Consider the following 18189-nt stretch of genomic DNA (forward strand, 5'->3'; position numbering starts at 1 on the left):
GTGGCAAATTTGTTTACAAATGTTTTTTGTTTGCAATAATTTTACAATAATCTTTCCACAAACCACTGGCTAAGACCAGATAGCCCACCAAAGAAATGAAAGCTGTTGTTATCAAGTTACATGTAACAGATTGTGTAAGTGCTTGGAACTTTTTCATAGATTTCTTGTGGATTTGTTTTGTTTTTTCAGTTGGATTTTTTCTTGTTTTAACAGTTCTATTATCAGTCAGTTAAGGTTACAATATACTAAATCTTTTGGGAGTGCAATGCTATACTCTTTAAAAACCTGAACATCATTTATAAGAAGACACAATTTTCTGTGTGGGCACTTGCCATGACTTTATTTTAGAATGTTTCTTTGTGCATGTGGTAGGGAAAACATTGATGTTTAACAGAAATTCACTCATTTGCTTGAAGGTTAAAGACTACATGAGACTTTGACAGATGGCGGGAAACCCTCATCCACTGGTACGAACCCGGTAAATTGATGGCTGTAAAACAGTGACCGCTGATTCGCATCGAGTTCTTTCTTGCAAAACGCATGACCCCCCTTTTTTATTGTCTAAATCATTGCGGCTTGGAATGCTCTTTAAGAAAAGGTATGGTTATGGGGGTCTCTATGCGCAAAAGTTTGACTTTATTTTTTGTTGAAGTTATTGCTTTTACATTGAATTTGTGTAGGAAATCTTTTGGTATATTGTAACCTTAACAAACTCTCATTTTTCCTGATTTACCATGCAGTACTATATGAAGTGCACATACCGTATTTATGCAAGTAATGAAAACGGATCAATTCCCACACAAGTAGTCTGCAAATAAGACTAACCCTTTCTCTGAACTTTAGTTCATGCCTATGAAATTTGGGAGATCATAGGCCGAATGGGTACGTAAAGTTTAGGGTAGGCGTTTTTCATGCAAAAGCCATTTTGACTAATAATAATTCATTAGTTTCCAGCATCTGTTATTTGCATAAATCGTTATCAAATTATAACTAGCCCAAATCATATCAATTGTCCTCAACGATTGTTTAATTGAAAAGGACGACAAATAATTTAAATGTAAGTAAGTGAGGTTAGGAAGTAAAGTAATACAGTGTTCTTGAAAGTAAACTGATTTCCCTGATTGACATAGTACAAATTCAACTTCACTTACAATCGTACTGCAATAACAGTTAAATTAATTTTGAGTTGGAATTTGTGAAAATAAAATAATTTCAAGATGGAGGGTTGAAATGTAAATAATACTTTAATTTACCTAAATGTTTAGTAATGATTGAGAACAATTGCATTAATTAAATTTTTCATTTTGCAGTTCTTGGTGTTTTACAAGCATGCCCATGTGTACAAAACATTTCTGTTAAAATTACTAGGAAAAGGAGGTCATCAATATGTTTAATGACATTGTTTTGAATACGTTGCGATCTTTTGGCAAGAATAAAACTAAACATGTTTAATACATTTTGCTAAATGAATTTGGGCTTTTGAAAACCTGGTCTATTACTTTGCTTATGCTGTCAGCCAAAATGGTCAATGATCTAAAGTAAAATATATCGCAGACTGCACAAGTTATGTGACGGGCAAGAATATAAAAGTTTGTTTTGATTGTGAACAATAGCACAAAGCAATTATTATTTATAAGCGACAAGTTATAAATTATAAGTCTTATTAGCACGAAAACAGGTACAACAATGTGGAGTGAAAAACTGGAATAAAATGTTCAGAAGAAATGATACCAGAAAATAAACTAACATTATGGGTTTCAATCATTTGAGAATAAGTTTCTATTGTACAATCAAATACTCATTCATGTTAAAAAGACAATTATGTGCACATTCATACGGTACAAAGACATATTGTTTGGTTTTCCAACAAATAGGAGCAAGTCAACATGTCAGTATTTGCTTAACTTAGTGGTTTTGAAATTCATTGCTGTGAACAACCTTTGATTAATATTAATACCAATATAAGAGAGTTCATATATTTTATCTAACATTACTTGTGTATATTCATGTATTGGTTTAAGATCAGCGATTTTCTTTCTCTAATTTATAAAGCAGGGCCCTTGCTACACTTTGGGGGATTTTGGGGCCGGGGCCCTTAGAGTGGGAAATTTTGCTTCATTTTGGGCAAAATGGGGAATTTTAGAAGATCTTTTCAAAAACCATTCAACACTTAAAATTGCTATATTTTAATGTAATCTACATAAATACCATCCCATTTACATAAATATACATTTAATCAAAGGTTAATAGCATGATATCAGCTGGCAACACAGGTATAAAAGTTTTTAAAAAAAGGAGGGGGAATTTTAAGCTGAAATAGGGGGAAAAGTTTACTATATTAAGGGGGGAATGCTGTAAAAAAAATCCAATTGTCAGAAGGTTTCTAAAAATTTTTTTTTTTTTAATTTTTTGTTAAAATAAAATGCAACATTTAGTTAGTTTCCCTATGCAACTATATGACTATAACCTAAGTAAATACAATATTGACAACATGACAATATATAGTTCTCAATTTTAAAGTATTTGGGAGCAAAAAATCAAATACACCGATTTCCCAATATGAAGACTTTACAACGCGAATTTTCCTATTTTCAGAGTTATTCGCACACAATTTTCCCAATTGGGCTGGTACAGGTTCTTTTCCCTATTGGGCAAAAAAAATCGCTAAAGATTGAGAAAATAAAATGCTGACAATAAAAACCTATATACTCAATTTGTAATAAATAACATGTTATCAATATAACTAGTTAAACGGATTAGCACTTCTTTCTTTTTTGTCATAAAATTATATAAAATTTGGGGTATTGGTACCAGTCAAGTTGGGAAACAAAAGGAACTAATGGCCTTTCTACAGGGGTTATTCAGCATTGTCTGCGCATCCGGAAAACATAGGCACTCCAAAAGCAAACGGACCCGATCCGAAACCGAAATTATAAAAAAAAATCCCAATTTAAAATAAAATAAATAAAAAAACAATTTTTTTGTTTTTTGTTTTTTTTTAAGAATGAAGTGTCTTATAACTTGTGTGACAAACCAGTGTTTGTTTTGGTCAAAAATATCTGCTATAAGGTTTTGACTGTTCAGTTCTTATCTCAGAGTGTAACTGTAACTGAAAAACATAACTGCAGTACTTGAATAAACGTTGAACATGCCCAATATTGCATCTGTTTATATAAAGAAGACAAAATAACAAATAAAACAAATTTATTTGTTAAACCACTGAATTATTTAAGCATGATAAATTCACAATTTTTTCCCAATTGAGCCGTTTCATCGAAGCAAAAATTCCCAAAATGGCCAATTTTGTTGATAAAAAATTCCCAATTTGGTAAGACTCCTTTTTCCAAAATAGGCAGAAAAAACCCTGTTACATCCCTTACAGGGCACATTTAGAAACTAAACTGTCATGAGCAGATTATATAATATTATTTTATGTTTGTGTGATATCTGTCAGTGTGGTATTTATCTAGTTTTTGCTTTGCATGTTACAGATTCGACATGGTCTGGGTTCGTATAAGAACAAATCAAAGTTTTCACTTTTAACACAAACAAACAACAAATAACCCTTAGATTGGTGACAAGGATAAAGGATCATTCCTATTAAGTTTTATTAAAATCTGCCAGTCCTTCAGGAGGAGAAGTTGTAAGAAAAAAACAACAACACATCATGTCCTAAAATATCTCCCCATGTAAACTACATGCGAAGGCAAGCTAAAAATAAAACGATTATATAAAATACTGTACGCAATCAGACATACTTACCAAAACTCCTTCTATTGTATACAACTTCCGTATGGCAAACTGGAAAAGGTCACTTAATGTCTTCAACACCTGCTCAAATGTCTGAGCAGTCCGCCTATTTAATAACACTACATGTTTCGTATCAGGTTCACCATTTTTCATCACAGTTGTTTTCTTTGGTGGCACGCGGGAATAAATGTTTGACAGATCATAGCCTGGTCTAAAACCGGCCCTGTTCTTAGCACTCCTGAGCTCAATGTCCTTGAGAAGTTGATTCAGGTTTTTTCGCCCACTGTCGGGCCGAATGTTATGCCAAACTCGATTGGTAGAAACTCTTGCAACATCCATTCCTTTGGCAAACTTACGGTTTGACGAGCAAATATAGTGTCCATCTTGAGTGAGATCTTCTAAATTATGAACTCTATGTTGACCACGCGGAGTGTATATACTACGAACACCAAATGGAAGAGCTTTCATTCTAGTAGACAAATCACGCGTCACAGTTTCCAACCTTTTGTATTTTTTCGGATGAATGACCATTTTCAAAGGTGGAAAGGTATAATCATTGTCAATGTAAAAGAAGCAACTCTTAGCATTGTTGGTTGCCGTTAAAGACGTCCTATTTGACACCTCGACCGGTGACTGTCGGGACATTTCAACCATGCTCTTAGTATCTCGCACTCTTCTCCCTGCTGGTTTAACGGGTGGAAGTTCACGTTTCCTACTGGGTGGGGGCGGATCCTTTGAGGGAGCAGCAGCCCCGCCCCGACCCTTACCCCGACCTTTACCTTCATCCTTCTGTCCTTCATCCTTTGATGATTCCTTCTGTGGAATATTGGGAAGCTTTCTGGGCTTCTTCTCAACTGTTGCCATGTTTACCCTGTTTTTCTCACAGGCTAATTCTAGAACCAATGAAAATAAATATAATTATAACATATGTATAGAAAACTTCAGTGTACCACTGTTGAACTCATCTCAAAAAATTATTTATTATAGCATTTTTAATCCATGTAAGCCTAAATACATCAGCACTCTTAGTTTACTTCCATTTACACCTGTCTTTACTCTCTTACCATAATTATTTTTAATTAGTATAAAAATCCTCCATCAGAAATAAGCAAACAGTTTTTCAAGGTATTCAAACACTTAATGTTTCATTTATTTCAAAATATTGACACACACAAAACTGATTGAATCAACAACCAAAAAGATAACATCTTCTATATAATAGAGAAAAATGAGTAACTAACACTGAACCTATCAAGTTACATTCTGAAAATAAATTGTTTTTAAAGGTTGTCATTAAATGAAATGTGGAAAACAAAAGCTCTTTTCAAGCATGCTAATGTTGAAAGTGTGTCCAGTGTAATATTGGAAGTGCCAATAATAGGTACTTACGTTAACAGTGGTAAAATACTGTCACCAAAATTAACGGTACTTAAATGAAATGAATAAAATATATACATACACCTTAAATACTCCCCAATAATTTTGTATTAATTAAAAATTTTGTAAAAACTACTAATTCCATTCCATTTAAATAAACATAATAATTTCAGCTACAGTTACACCTTCAAACTATCCCACAGATTTGTCATTATTTAACAAGATAAAGTGATCTCAGGGGCTATTGTACTAACAGATTTCTGGCACTATAACACGTAGGTGAGTCAGTTTGTACTGAAAAACCAGAAGAGCCATATTTTTTTTAATAATATTTCAATTAAACCTAGAATTATAAAAAAGAAAAATTCCTTTCTTTTTTAGTTTAGTTTAAACCTATTTATTTTAGCTCAATTGAATCGAAAGCCTAAGGCTTATTTGAAAGGCTTTCCAGCTCGTTTCCTGGGACTAGAACCAGTACTTAGGGTCTATGGGGGAGATCTAAAGATTGCTCCCAAAGTCAGAGGATCCAACCTCCCGGTCACTAGGCTGACATTATATCCACTACGCCACAGCGCCTCTAAAGTTTGAAGTGGGGGAATCTGTTCAAGTTAAATGCGATTGTTTTTTTCCTGTTGTTTTTTTTAAATAAATTTAAATAAGATTTTCCTGATATGTGAAAGAAAAGCAGTAATATTCCTCAGAGCATGTATGATTTCAAATTACAGAGAAATGACAGAAAAATCACAATGATGTGTTAGAAGTATGGTAGAGTGTAGATGAAATTTTTAATATCAAGCATATTGGAGGGAAATCATTGGTTTACATCATTTCTCAGACACAAGGCAAGACACACAAGATATTAATTATTGGCATCATATATAATCAAGTTATGGACCTGATATTAAGGTACATTGTGTGTATTTCTATCACAGAGTTATAGGAACAATTATACCTTATTTGCAGTTGAAACTGTCTTCTTATTAGTATGAAAAATGAGATGTACGTAAAACAAGTATGCCCACTTATTGCAGCCAAGTCGTCTAGATGTGCAAATGATTACAGGTATTTAAATACTGTATGCCTGTAACCTGCACCATTCATCTCATGTTTTAACAAGAGATATGTTTGTCAGAAACAAAATGCCCCCTACTGTGCCCCTTTTTTTTTTATTTTTTTTTTATTATATCCCTTTAAAAAATATAACTTCCCTTGTAAAAATGATCTGTACCTGCCAAATGATAAATAGAAATTATCTCCCTTTAAAGCTTATTACTTCCCTTGAATTTGTTTTTTCGACCTTTGACCTTGAAGGATGACCTTGACCTTGCCTTTCACCACTCAAAAAGTGAAGCTCCAGGAGATACACATGCATGCCAAATATCAAGTTGCTATCTTCAATATTGCAAAAGTTATGGCCAATGAATGTTAAAGTTTTCGGACGGATGAACTGACGGACAGTTCAACTGCTATATGCCACCCTACCGGGGGCATAACAATTATAAGGGGTCATTTTTCCTCAAAGCAAACCAGCAAAGTAATGTATTACAATTTACATGATCCAATAGTTTAATTTAAAAACATTTTATGGAAAAAGTTTTCAATTTACAATTAGTCTTTGTGGCCTTGACATCTGACTATATGACCTATTAAGGTATAGGTTTCTACTTTTTCTCAACTACTGCCTTGACAAAAATGTGACAAATATAAAATAACCTTTGCAGTGCTTTGTAACAGTAATGGCGAACATGCCCATGGCTAGGTTCAAGGGCACATAACTCAAGAAAAAGTCTAAAATTGTGTCTTGCACATCGTGGTGCACTTCATGGTGATGACATATTTCAAGTGTCGATTGAATCCCTTCAGAAATGTGGCAGTTTGATATACAAGCTTTAGAAATTGTATGCTTTTGACATAACAATGCCGCAGTTCAAGGGCACAATACTCAGGAACATGTTGGTTAATCAATGGGCATGAACAAATGTAGTACAAATTTTCATTTCATTGTGATGACATATTTCAAATAAATTGCTTGAGAAATAAGAAAGGTCGCGGTTGTGTAATGGATATGGTGTCCGCCTTGCGACCGGGAGGTCACGGGTTCGATCCCCACCGTGGGAGCGTTCTTTAGATCTCCCCCAAAGACATTAAGTACTGGTTCTAGGCCCAGGAAACGGACTCGAGAGCGTTTATATAAGCCTAAGGCTTTCGACGCAATTGAGCTAAAATAAATAGGTTTAAACTAAATAAGAAAGCGTTTGCTTCACAAACTCATATAATTCTACATATAAGCCATGTTAATGGTTAAGTTCAAAGGCACATAACTTATGAATAGAAGTTCAGTTCACATAATATATAATGCTTGCACATAAAGGCTTCATGATGATGACATATTTAAAATTAATTACTTGAGAAATGAGAAATTAGTTTGCTCCACAATCTTAAAATATTTCATCTAAACAGACCAACCAACTGAATGAACAATTGAGAATGACTACGTAGAATTCTTTTTTAATGCTGCAATGCAGACTTTTAAAAAATGCTAAAATAATTGATTACACAGCTTATAATTATAAGTAGTATAAGTAGTAAATATTATGCAAAAAGGTTATCATGATCATTTAAGTAACCATGATAAACAAACTGCATGTGAATTTCTAAAAATAGTAGTATAAGTAGTAAATATTATGCAAAAAGGTTATCATGATCATTTAAGTAACCATGATAAACAAACTGCATGTGAATTTCTAGAAATTAGGGTTCTTTCAGATTATGAAACTGTATCTTTTTTCAGTGTTTGAAAAAAGGTTGTGATTGAAAATATGTTTTGCTAAGATTTTATTGCATTGTTTGTTTGTTTTTTCAATATACATGTATATGCATAGTGCTAGCTCATAAAATAACCATGAATGATGGCGCAGAATTGCTATTGTATGTGTTGCTATGTTGTGTGCATGCAGCATTTCATGCACATGACCTCATGTAACCACTTCAGTTTTATAATGATGAATGCTGTCACACTCCTCCCTCTTTATCTTATGGGAACCCAGGAGTCCTTGTAAAAATGTTCGGCTTACCCAGCTACATGAGACATTCTCACTTATCCAGCTCCCTTACGCTCAATCCTCTACACATGCTCTCCCCACAACAGACATATCAAGAGTTTGACCAAGTTAAATTCTTGCACCATGGATGCATATTTAAGTCTCCCATCTAGGACGCAACCATAGCCGATGTTGCTTATTTTAACAGAGCAGTCAGTACAATTAAACCACATCACAGAGCTTCCTCAACAGCAAGGCACTACAGTAAGGTATCAATATATTTGATTCTCCTAACAGTGCTTTAATAAAAAACAAAATATCTTTTACAAATATATTATTTAATTTATATAAATCTGCATTTTTGCAGAGACAATTTGCAAATTCTAATTGTGATGCAAGCACATCTTATTGTTAATTCTTCCAATTGTATCAAATATTTTATTTATTTGCTTACGTCATATAAGGTAGCTTTATTTGCTTACATCAGATAAGACATTGGAATTTTCAATAAAGTATGCAGATGGCTAATGTGTCTTTCTGGTCGAAAAAGTGATTATTGTTCATTGAGAATGAGATGCTGAGATTGTGTTAAAAAAATCTGGCAATTGATATATCAATATATGATGTTTTTGTTTGCAAATCAATAAGTTGAATGAATTGACATTTGTGCAAAATGCTTCAATTTGGTATTTAATAATTAAAAATAGCATACAATCACAAATTACCAAATTAATAACATGTTTTAGCAATCCAAACACTTCGTAAACAACATGTCAAGACTGTTGACATTTCCACGAGTGATCGCGGAAAGAAGAGCTTCGCCGTTTCTAGTCACGTGACAAGCACTTGCTCAAACCGAAAGTACACAAAATCAATATTATTTGGGGGAAATACACATATTTTTCAGTTAATAACTTAATAATAGCCATTAAAATCATTTGATTTAGTTGCAAAGTTAGAGAAATATGTTCCATATTCATTGAAATTGATTTTTTCAAAAACGATAATGCACGAGATTTTCACTCATAGCTTCGATAGCAACAAAATGGCGACAATAACATCATCTGCAGCTGAGAAAATTGCCTCGCTTTCTGTGAGTTAAAAACATATGTTGTTACATTGTATTTTCTTATGTTGATGTATACAATATTTGTACGTAATATATATATCTTCCTTGACGAATAACATTTTGATACACAAACTAAAACATCTTTAAGCAAAAAGAGATTCATGAGATTGCAAACCTCAAGGCTCAACACTGTTGAGGTTAGCATGCAATCTATTTTTGTTTAAAGATTGTCGACAACAGATCATTGTGAATGAATAAGTGCGTAATGCAGCGATAGCACAATAAACCTCAAGTAAACCTGCTGCATGTTGAGGGCTTTAACCAATCTGAGCTAACTAAAAAGCCAAGGTGTTTCTATTGAATATTGCAAGTCATTACAGAAAGCTCAGACTCTCCCCACAGTTCATAACAACTCAACCCAGATGAATGATTACTAACCTCTTTTTAAGTAAACATACAATTATGCATATAAGCTATGAACAATAAAATATAACTTATTTATTGTTGGACATTCAACTATACACCCCTGGGTTAAGTTTCTATGTATGATAATATACATCATATGTCAACACCAATTTAGCCAGCAGGGCACAGAGAAATTGTTAGTTGCTCCTTCTACCAATCGGTCCTGTCATTGTTAGCGCATGAAGCCCGTTAATTGGTGTATACTTTCATAACATATTTATGATTGCAAGTATACCGCAATAAACAAATTGGTTTGACCCCATTCATGTGAAAGGCCATTAACTTGCTTTCTGTAATGACTTGCAATATTCAATAGAAACATCTTGGCTTTTTAGTTAGAATAAGCACACACAAGTTAACAGGACACAGGGAGATTATTTCTTCAAGGGCCACAAGGGTCCTGTCATGATGCTTTATTGTCTGACTAGAATATCTTTTTGATTTGAATATTTTATGGACTTAGAGGCTTTGTTAATTACATAATCAATTATAAAGAACAATTCTTTATTTTGTGAATGCGTCTTTGTTCCATCAAATTACGCATCATCTCGTACATAAAATTTTGCCCTAGCCAAAATTTGTTTGGGTATCTTGTGTGCTACTTTCATGCACCATAAAAGCATGTTTAGCATTAAAAAAAAAAATATATATATAATTAACATGCCCGTATAGATACTAAATTTCAACCCTTTAAAATCACCCCCACCCCCAGTTTTTGTGGTGTGAATTATTAAAAACCAACTATAGATGTACCTCAGTTGGTAGAGGCTGTGCTGGTGTCTGTTTTTATCATTATAAAGACATGTTTAAAGTATAGGATACACAGATCCAAAAAAAAAAAGAGATGTGTTTGTAAGAAACACAATGCCCCCTATTACGCCACTTTGAAGCCATAAATTTGACCTTTGACCTTGAAGGATGACCTTGACCTTTCACCACTCAAAACGTGCAGCTCCATGAGATACACATGCATGCCAAATATCAAGTTGCTATCTTCAATATTAAACAAGAGCGCCGCATGACGGAGCAATATACGCCCGATTCGTGTGCCATTGGAGATGATACACTGATGATTGATGTATTTGTTTTGGAAATAAGCAATATACCCCCATACCACTTTGACGCAGGATAAAAAGTTGTTTAAAAGTTTCGGATGAATACAATTTGAATTAGAGTCCGGACAAAGTGGCGCCGTTGAAAATGCACTAATTGACCCTATGACCTAGTTCTTGACCCGACATGACCCATATTCGAACTTGACCTAGATATCAACTAGATGCAACTACTGACCAAGTTTGGTAAAGATCGGATGAATACAATTTGAATAAGAGTCCGGACAAAGTGGCGCTGTTGAAAATGGACTAATTGACCCTATGACCTAGTTTTTTACCTGGCATGACCCATATTCGAACTTGGCCTAGATATCAACTAGATGCAACTACTGACCAAGTTTGGTGAAGATAAGATTTATACAATTTGAATTAGAGTCCGGACAAAGTAAAATGCACTAATTGACCCTTTGACCTAGTTTTTGACCCAGCATGACCCATATTCGGACTTGACCTAGATATCAACTAGATGCAACTACTGACCAAGTTTGGTGAAGATCGGATGAATACAATTTGAATTAGAGTCCGGACAAAGTGGCGCCGTTGAAAATGCACTAATTGACCCTATGACCTAGTTTTTGACCCGGCATGACCCATATTCGAACTTGGCCTATATATCAACTAGATGCAACTGCTGACCAAGTTTGGTGAAGATCGGATGAATACAATTTGAAATAGAGTCCGGACAAAGTGGCCCCTTTGAAAATGCACTTATTGACCCTATGACCTAGTTTTTGACCCGGCATGACCCATATTCGAACTTGGCCTAGATATCAACTAGATGCAACTGCTGACCAAGTTTGGTGAAGATCGGATGAATACAATTTGAATTAGAGTCCGGACAAAGTGATGCCTTCCGCCCGCCGCCCGCCGCCCGCCCGCCCGCCAAGGGGTTTCACATAATACGTCCCGTATTTTATACGGGCGTATAAAAAGTCGTGACCAAACTTTAAAGAAGGTTAAAGTTTTAGGAAAGAAAAATACAATGATATTTTACATTTGACCTTGAAGGATGACCTTGAACTTGACTTTTCACCACTCAAAATGTGCAGCTCTGTGAGATACACATGCTTGCCAAATATGAAGTTGCTATCTTCAATAATGCAAAAGTTATCAAACTTTAACAAATGTGACACACACATACAATGACTGACACAATGACAGACAGACAGACAGACAGGCCAAAAACAATATAACCCCGATCTTTCGATCCGGGGGCATAAAAAATAACTTAATGTATGCCTTATGATATGACTTGATTTTCAAACAGAAGCCAGATGGCAGAAAAAAGTTACAGACATGTCTGCGCTGGTCAGACTTTGATGAAGAGCAGGATATGCAGAAGTCTATACATCTTGATTTCCTGTTTGACACCCTGATGTTTGTCACAGAGAAGGGATTCAAATGGGATCAAGTAGCCACTGTATGCAACTTTGCTGACCGACTCGTACAGAAAATGAAAGGTAATATTACATGACTTTTCAAAGATATGTCCTAAAAAAATCTACCTAATGTCTTAAACTCTGAGAGAATGCCTCTAGAACATAGCTGTTAATAATATAAGGTTTAAATGATAACTTTCATATGTTAAAGGTAAAGATCTGCTGGTTATAGTTAATGAATTAGATAAATTTTACAATTTTACCATGCTTTTGTCTGTTTTATTAGCTGATATTTTATCACAAAATTCTCAAGTATTTATCATACAAAATACCAATAATATGTGTGCAAAATCAGATTACTTCTGGGTGTTTTGTCATAGGACCAAACCTTGCATTCAATTTTTCTCACATGTCTTAGGAATTTATTTGAGTATTTTAATCATTTTAATGTAATTTGTTTCAATTAAATGCCAGTAACTGTTGTTATTTTATTATTTTTTTGCAGACTGTTACCGGCTAACAGACATTCTAGGCTTCTACAACTCACAGTCTTCTTATCTTTTTGAAAGTTTAGGTGATCGGAACTTCAAAATATTGTCAAGTTACATTTTTGAAACAGTTTTGCCCCATTTTAAACTGTATCAGTTAGTTTTCAACTTTCCTAGAAAAGAACAGATTCCAAATGTCCCAGTATTGGTAGAACCACCATTTGAGTCCAAGAAACTGAAGGAAACAAAAACATTGAAAGTTTGGGATTATGAGCAGCAGCTGGAGGAATTAGATAAGAAGGAAAAGGCACGGTTAGAAGAAATTCAAGCAAAGAAGGAACAAGTTGTGACAAAAATTCACAAAGACACATCTTTGAAACTAGAAAAGAGTGTGAAGACAACTGAATCATTTGATAAAGAAGTAAGCTTCTTTAATATTGATTTGTATATTTATTTGCTTGCCGGCCACAATAATTGAACAAATTTCATGACCACATGTTGTTAAAAGAAAAATGATTGCTAGAATAATGTTAAAATGTACGTTTTCGTACAGCAAGGTTGTCCCCACTTGCCACTTTTTTTTCTTGAAACTGCACTTTTGTGAAAAAAATCCCAATCAATGCTTGTTAATATTAAGGTTCAATCTCTCTGCTAATTAAAAAGACTTTAGTTAAATGCAACACAATTTTAAAAATTTCATTGTGTTATTTAAAAGGCTATAACTTAAGTTATACAAAAAAAATTAACCAAAGTAAAAAGATGCATAAGTTTACTCGCTTATTTATGTCTGTCAACTGTCATTTCTTATTAAGAAAGAATACTTGTTGACTTATGTTTGACAAAAGTTAAAAAATGTCTTCTATTTTGTGTGTTAAAAACGACCATAACTCAAGTTATGGCTAAAATTTGGAACCAAACTTTATCTTAATATCTTAAGTTACTGGTAAACATGATTGCTAAGTTTCTTGACAGATTTACAAGGGCAACTATATGCTTTCCCCACTTTGAAAGTGGCAGGCATAAGCATGTGCAAACCAATTAGGATTAGGGGTTTTACTGCTTCCTTGATATAGCTGAAACACATTCATACGCATGATCTCTCCTTAGCATGAATGCATTTAGGCTAAAATTGAGTACATTTATTATTTCATAGCAGATTTTATAAAAATACAGTCAGGAATTGTGTAGGCTTTTGGTGAGCTACAAGATTCCTCAAGCAGTTTCATAAAACATGCAATTACAAAAAGTATCGCATATTTTTTATCACATAAACAAAACAAAACTTAAGATTTTACAAAAATACTGATAAATGCTAAACAAGAGATGTGTTTGTCGGAAACACAATGCCCCCTTCTGCACCGCTTTGAAGCCTTATATTTGACCTTTGATCTTGAAGGATGACCTTGACCTTTCACCTCTCAAAATGTGCAGTTCCATGAGATACACATGCATGCCAAATATGAAGTTGCTATCTTCAATATTGCAAAAGTTATGACCAATGTTAAAATTTTCGGACGGACGGACGGACAGACCAACAGTACTGCTATATGCCACCCTACCGGGGGCATAAAAAGTATTTTACTGATGTGATTTACTGTTACATTTACAACATCATTTTATCAATATAACATCATAATTTTGGTCATCAATTAAACTTTAGAAAATGACATTACTTCAAATATTATCTTTAACACTTATTTTGCTAAATTTATGGGAGATTATTAAGCCAAAAATTACATCCCTAAAATTAATTTATTTGTAAGAACTGCTTTTAATTCCACAAAATGTTAATATAAGCAAAATAACAACTCTAAAACATTCTTTAAAATACAATCAGTACTTATTGTGTAACTAAAAAGTAGGTAACATAATAGAGGTGATGCTAGGTTTCATCCTAGCTGCCACAGAGCGTTGGAAACTTTTAACTACACAAATTGTCAATATTATCCCCAAAACATCTACATTTGTATAAATGGAAGATTATTTCTTGAGTAAAAATATTTCTTATTTTGTTTCTAGAAACTAGGTAACATAATCGAGGATGTGATGCGAGGATTCACACTAGCTGCAACAGAGTCGTTGAAGCATGACATTGAGAGACTGAGAGACGACCTGGAATTCAAACTGGAGAAAACCAGTCTGCCTCGACCACAAGTTCTAGGTATCACTCTTCAGAGCTCAGACCCTTTATCTGAAATATTCAATCAGAAGCAAGCAGATGTCAAATGTTAAAAGCATTCTCCTTTGGTTCTAATTTAGAGTTCAGACTTAGTTTGCGGTTAAGAACTGTCATGTTGCTAAAATTTCATATCATAAGAGAAAGAAAGGGTTAAAAACATTTTTCTTTGTTTCAATTTCTGTTCATTATTTTATTGTCCCCTACCAGTTTCACCGGAGGGGACTTATGGTTTGCGCTCTGTGTGTCCGTCAGTCTGTCACACTTTTCTGGATCCTGCGATAACTTTAAAAGTTCTTAATATTGTTTCATGAAACTTGAAACATGGATAGATGGCAATATGTAGATTATACACTGCATTTCATTTTGTTCTTACGTCAAAAATTCTGGTTGCTATGGCAACAAATATTTAAAAAAATTCTGACAATGCTGGAATTTCTGACAATGGTGGAGCCGGTAAGGGACATATATTGCTTGGCAATAGTCTTGTTAAAGAAACATTTTGATAAATACTGGAAGTTATTCCTTTCAATAACCAAGATGTTGTCTGTTTCAAAGGTGCTCCACTGCGATTTAAAGTCATTAAACCACAGCTTCCCCCCGCAGTGGTTAAAGTGGCACAACCACCAAAACCTGTATGGGAAGTGGATTTATAATGGCCAGAGTGTAGAATTGTGGCTTGTTCTTGTCATGTTTTATGTTTTTGGAAATCATCAATTTAACAGGAGCAAATTACGTACACACTCGATCAAAGTTAACCCTTTCCCACTCAGAAGCAAAGTGAAAATGGCTATGTGCAAACAGCAGGCTGTTCTGGTTTTATGCTGTTTGCTGCTCATCAGTATCTAAGGGTTGGAACTGAAACCTTTAAAACTTGGATCTAGTAAGAAAGGCCTTTAATCAAATTTAACTTTCTGAGGTACTACAAATGTGTAACAATACGTATCTAAGTGGTGAAGGGTTAAAATGTAAGAATAATATTAGCAAAATTGTCCTTCAAGTATGTTGGGAATATTTTTTTAAAATTTACTCCACCTATGGCATAGCTTGAATGCTTGTGAGGAAAAAGAACATGTAATCAGCTCCGCTTTGTGAATTGTACAATTGCTGAGATTGTATTTAGATTTATTTTTATTTTTTAAGTACGAACCTTTCTAAGTGAGCATTAATAGGGCTCTAAATTAAGCTGAAACAAAGTATACAATGTTCAAACATAGACATTGCAATAGCAGGATTGTCCTTGTTAGACAGCTGTAGCCAATTGTATAAATCTAGATAGCTCTTATCCTGGGGATAATTTTTAGTTATTTTACGATATATTTTTTGGTTAGTGATTGTATAAACAAATTGATATCCGAACAGGTGCATGATTTGGTCAAGTTTTGGCAATGATTTAGCCAAGGTATTGACTTGGGTTATCTGTTTCCGAATATAGTTTATCTTTTGGATTGGCTAAAGTTATCCATATTTATACAATTGGCTGCTGGTTTTAAATTTTTATAATTTTAAGTTTGTGGTTATAACTAATTTATGCTACATGTCACGTCATGTTTTGTGGCTAAAACTTGCAGTGGAAAACTTTTCATAGATTTGTATCAATTAAACACAACAGCTTTCATAAATGTGTGATTTTATATCATGATTTTGTTACCTTCTTGGCTAGTCTGCCAGTTAGTTGTAGTACTATTTTGTATTTTTTTTTATGAAGGTTTTAAATAGTTAAGTCATTTGACTTTGAGAATGGTATGTTATTCTGTACATCTTTGCTGCATTATCCTATAACAAAATTAAATATTACAGAACTGCTCAAATAATTAAATATAAATGTATCTCAAATAGTTAAATATAAATGTATCTATAGCATTACATGTATAAGAAGTTTAATAGAATTTGCAGACACTAAAACATTTCTGTCTAAAGAATGTCTTTGGCATAGATCACATTGCAAACTATAACCTTCGTACTCAGCACACATGAAAACTTGATTATAGAACTTTTCAATGGGCTTAATATAACTTAATCTGTTTCTTCAGCAATATTGATTGGAAAATATTTCATACAGTTATATCAGATATTATCTAAATAGGTATATCAGATATTCTCGATACCAGTATATCAGATACTCTCTATACCAGTATATCAGATATTCTCTAGACCGGTATATCAGATATTCTCTATACAGGTATATCAGATATTCTCTATACTGGTATATCAGATATTCTCTATACCGGTATGTCAGATATTCTCTTTACCGGCATATCAGATATTCTCTTAACTGGTATATCAGATATTCTCGATACAGGTATATCAGATATTCTCTATACCGGTATATCAGATATTCTCTATACAGGTATATCAGATATTCTCTATACTGGTACATCAGACATTCTCTATACAGGTATATCAGATATTCTCTATACATGTATATCAGATATTCTCTATACAGGTATATCAGATATTCTCTACACATGTATATCAGATATTCTCTATACCGGTATATCAGACATTCCCTATGCCGGTTTATCAGATATTCTCTATACCAGTATATCAGATATTCTCTATACCGGTTTATCAGATATTCTCTATATCAGTACATCAGATGCAGCATCTCATGCCCATACCTCGCCTCAACTCTAATTAAGCCATTGTCTGTATGCTGCAGGTCCCCCTCCCAGATACAACCTCCAACCTCCAGTGAGATCAGCGCCCAAAACTCCCAAGTCCGCTAAGCCAGGGTCACGAGGCTCACTAAGGACCAAGAAGAAGTGATCCACTGCAGTGTGATAGGGATTCCAGTTTGCAAACTGTTTCTTGGTATATTTGTTGATGCTTTTTATTCTCCCGTCTGTTTTTTATTGTCACATTATCATTGAATGTGCAGCAGTTACAAGTGAATTCTGGTTTCAATGAAAAGTATATATGTTGATTGCTGGCAACAGTAAAAGGAGTGACATTAAGTAAATTACAGAAGACTACTTACGTCTGTTATTGAACTTCTATGCTGTGTATTTTTGTTTAATGTAATAAATTAATCATTTTTAATGTTAAACAAAAATTTAAAATAAATTTATGAAAATATTTACCCAAAGTACTGTAGACTTTCAAAATGTAAAATGATGTTAAACTTTACTTTTGTTACTTCTTACTTTTGTTACTTCTTACTTTTGTTAATTACTACCCAGTATGCCTTGTTTTTCCTTAAAAATAAATTATTTTTTCATAGTTCCTTCATCCTCTGTTATTTTCTCCAAAGAAATTATATAGATATCACACATGCATAACATCTACAGACTTTGATGGAAAACACAGCTTTAGACTTACAGAACAAATGA

At 33.7% G+C, this 18189-nt stretch overlaps 2 protein-coding genes and 1 long non-coding RNA gene across 4 annotated transcripts in view; 1 reads left to right on the forward strand and 2 right to left on the reverse strand.

Annotated features, from left to right (window-relative positions):
• The window catches only part of LOC127878270 (lipoxygenase homology domain-containing protein 1-like), an 89569-nt gene extending 80551 nt beyond the window's left edge, over window positions 1-9018 (reverse strand). Inside the window, exons 1-2 of the mRNA XM_052424789.1 lie at window positions 8894-9018; window positions 3763-4643 (exon numbers count right to left, since the gene is read on the reverse strand). Of these exons, the coding sequence (XP_052280749.1) occupies window positions 3763-4614 (852 nt within the window). The 5' untranslated portion in view covers window positions 4615-4643; window positions 8894-9018. The remainder of the gene's footprint in view (window positions 1-3762; window positions 4644-8893) is intronic.
• Window positions 9019-9047: 29 nt separating this feature from the next.
• Window positions 9048-18082, forward strand: LOC127877883 (uncharacterized protein C8orf74 homolog). Of its 2 annotated transcripts, none has more exons than XM_052424200.1 (5): window positions 9048-9261; window positions 12082-12274; window positions 12699-13102; window positions 14701-14842; window positions 15416-16441. In XM_052424200.1, the coding sequence occupies exons 1-5, from the start codon at window positions 9175-9177 to the stop codon at window positions 15511-15513; spliced, it is 924 nt and encodes a 307-aa protein (XP_052280160.1). In that variant the 5' UTR covers window positions 9048-9174; the 3' UTR covers window positions 15514-16441. The 2 variants fall into 2 exon arrangements, with proteins under 2 accessions (XP_052280160.1, XP_052280159.1); XM_052424199.1 differs by lacking the exon at window positions 15416-16441 and adding an exon at window positions 17520-18082 and having other exon boundaries at window positions 9080-9261.
• Window positions 10607-11532, reverse strand: LOC127877897 (uncharacterized). Its single transcript, XR_008048656.1, has 2 exons — window positions 11383-11532; window positions 10607-10924 (listed from the first exon to the last, which is right to left on the reverse strand). It is a non-coding gene; the product is annotated as an uncharacterized LOC127877897 (long non-coding RNA).
• Window positions 18083-18189: the final 107 nt, after the last annotated feature.

Source organism: Dreissena polymorpha, chromosome 4, assembly GCF_020536995.1.
Source record: "Dreissena polymorpha isolate Duluth1 chromosome 4, UMN_Dpol_1.0, whole genome shotgun sequence".
Classification (NCBI taxonomy): Eukaryota; Metazoa; Mollusca; class Bivalvia; order Myida; family Dreissenidae; genus Dreissena; species Dreissena polymorpha.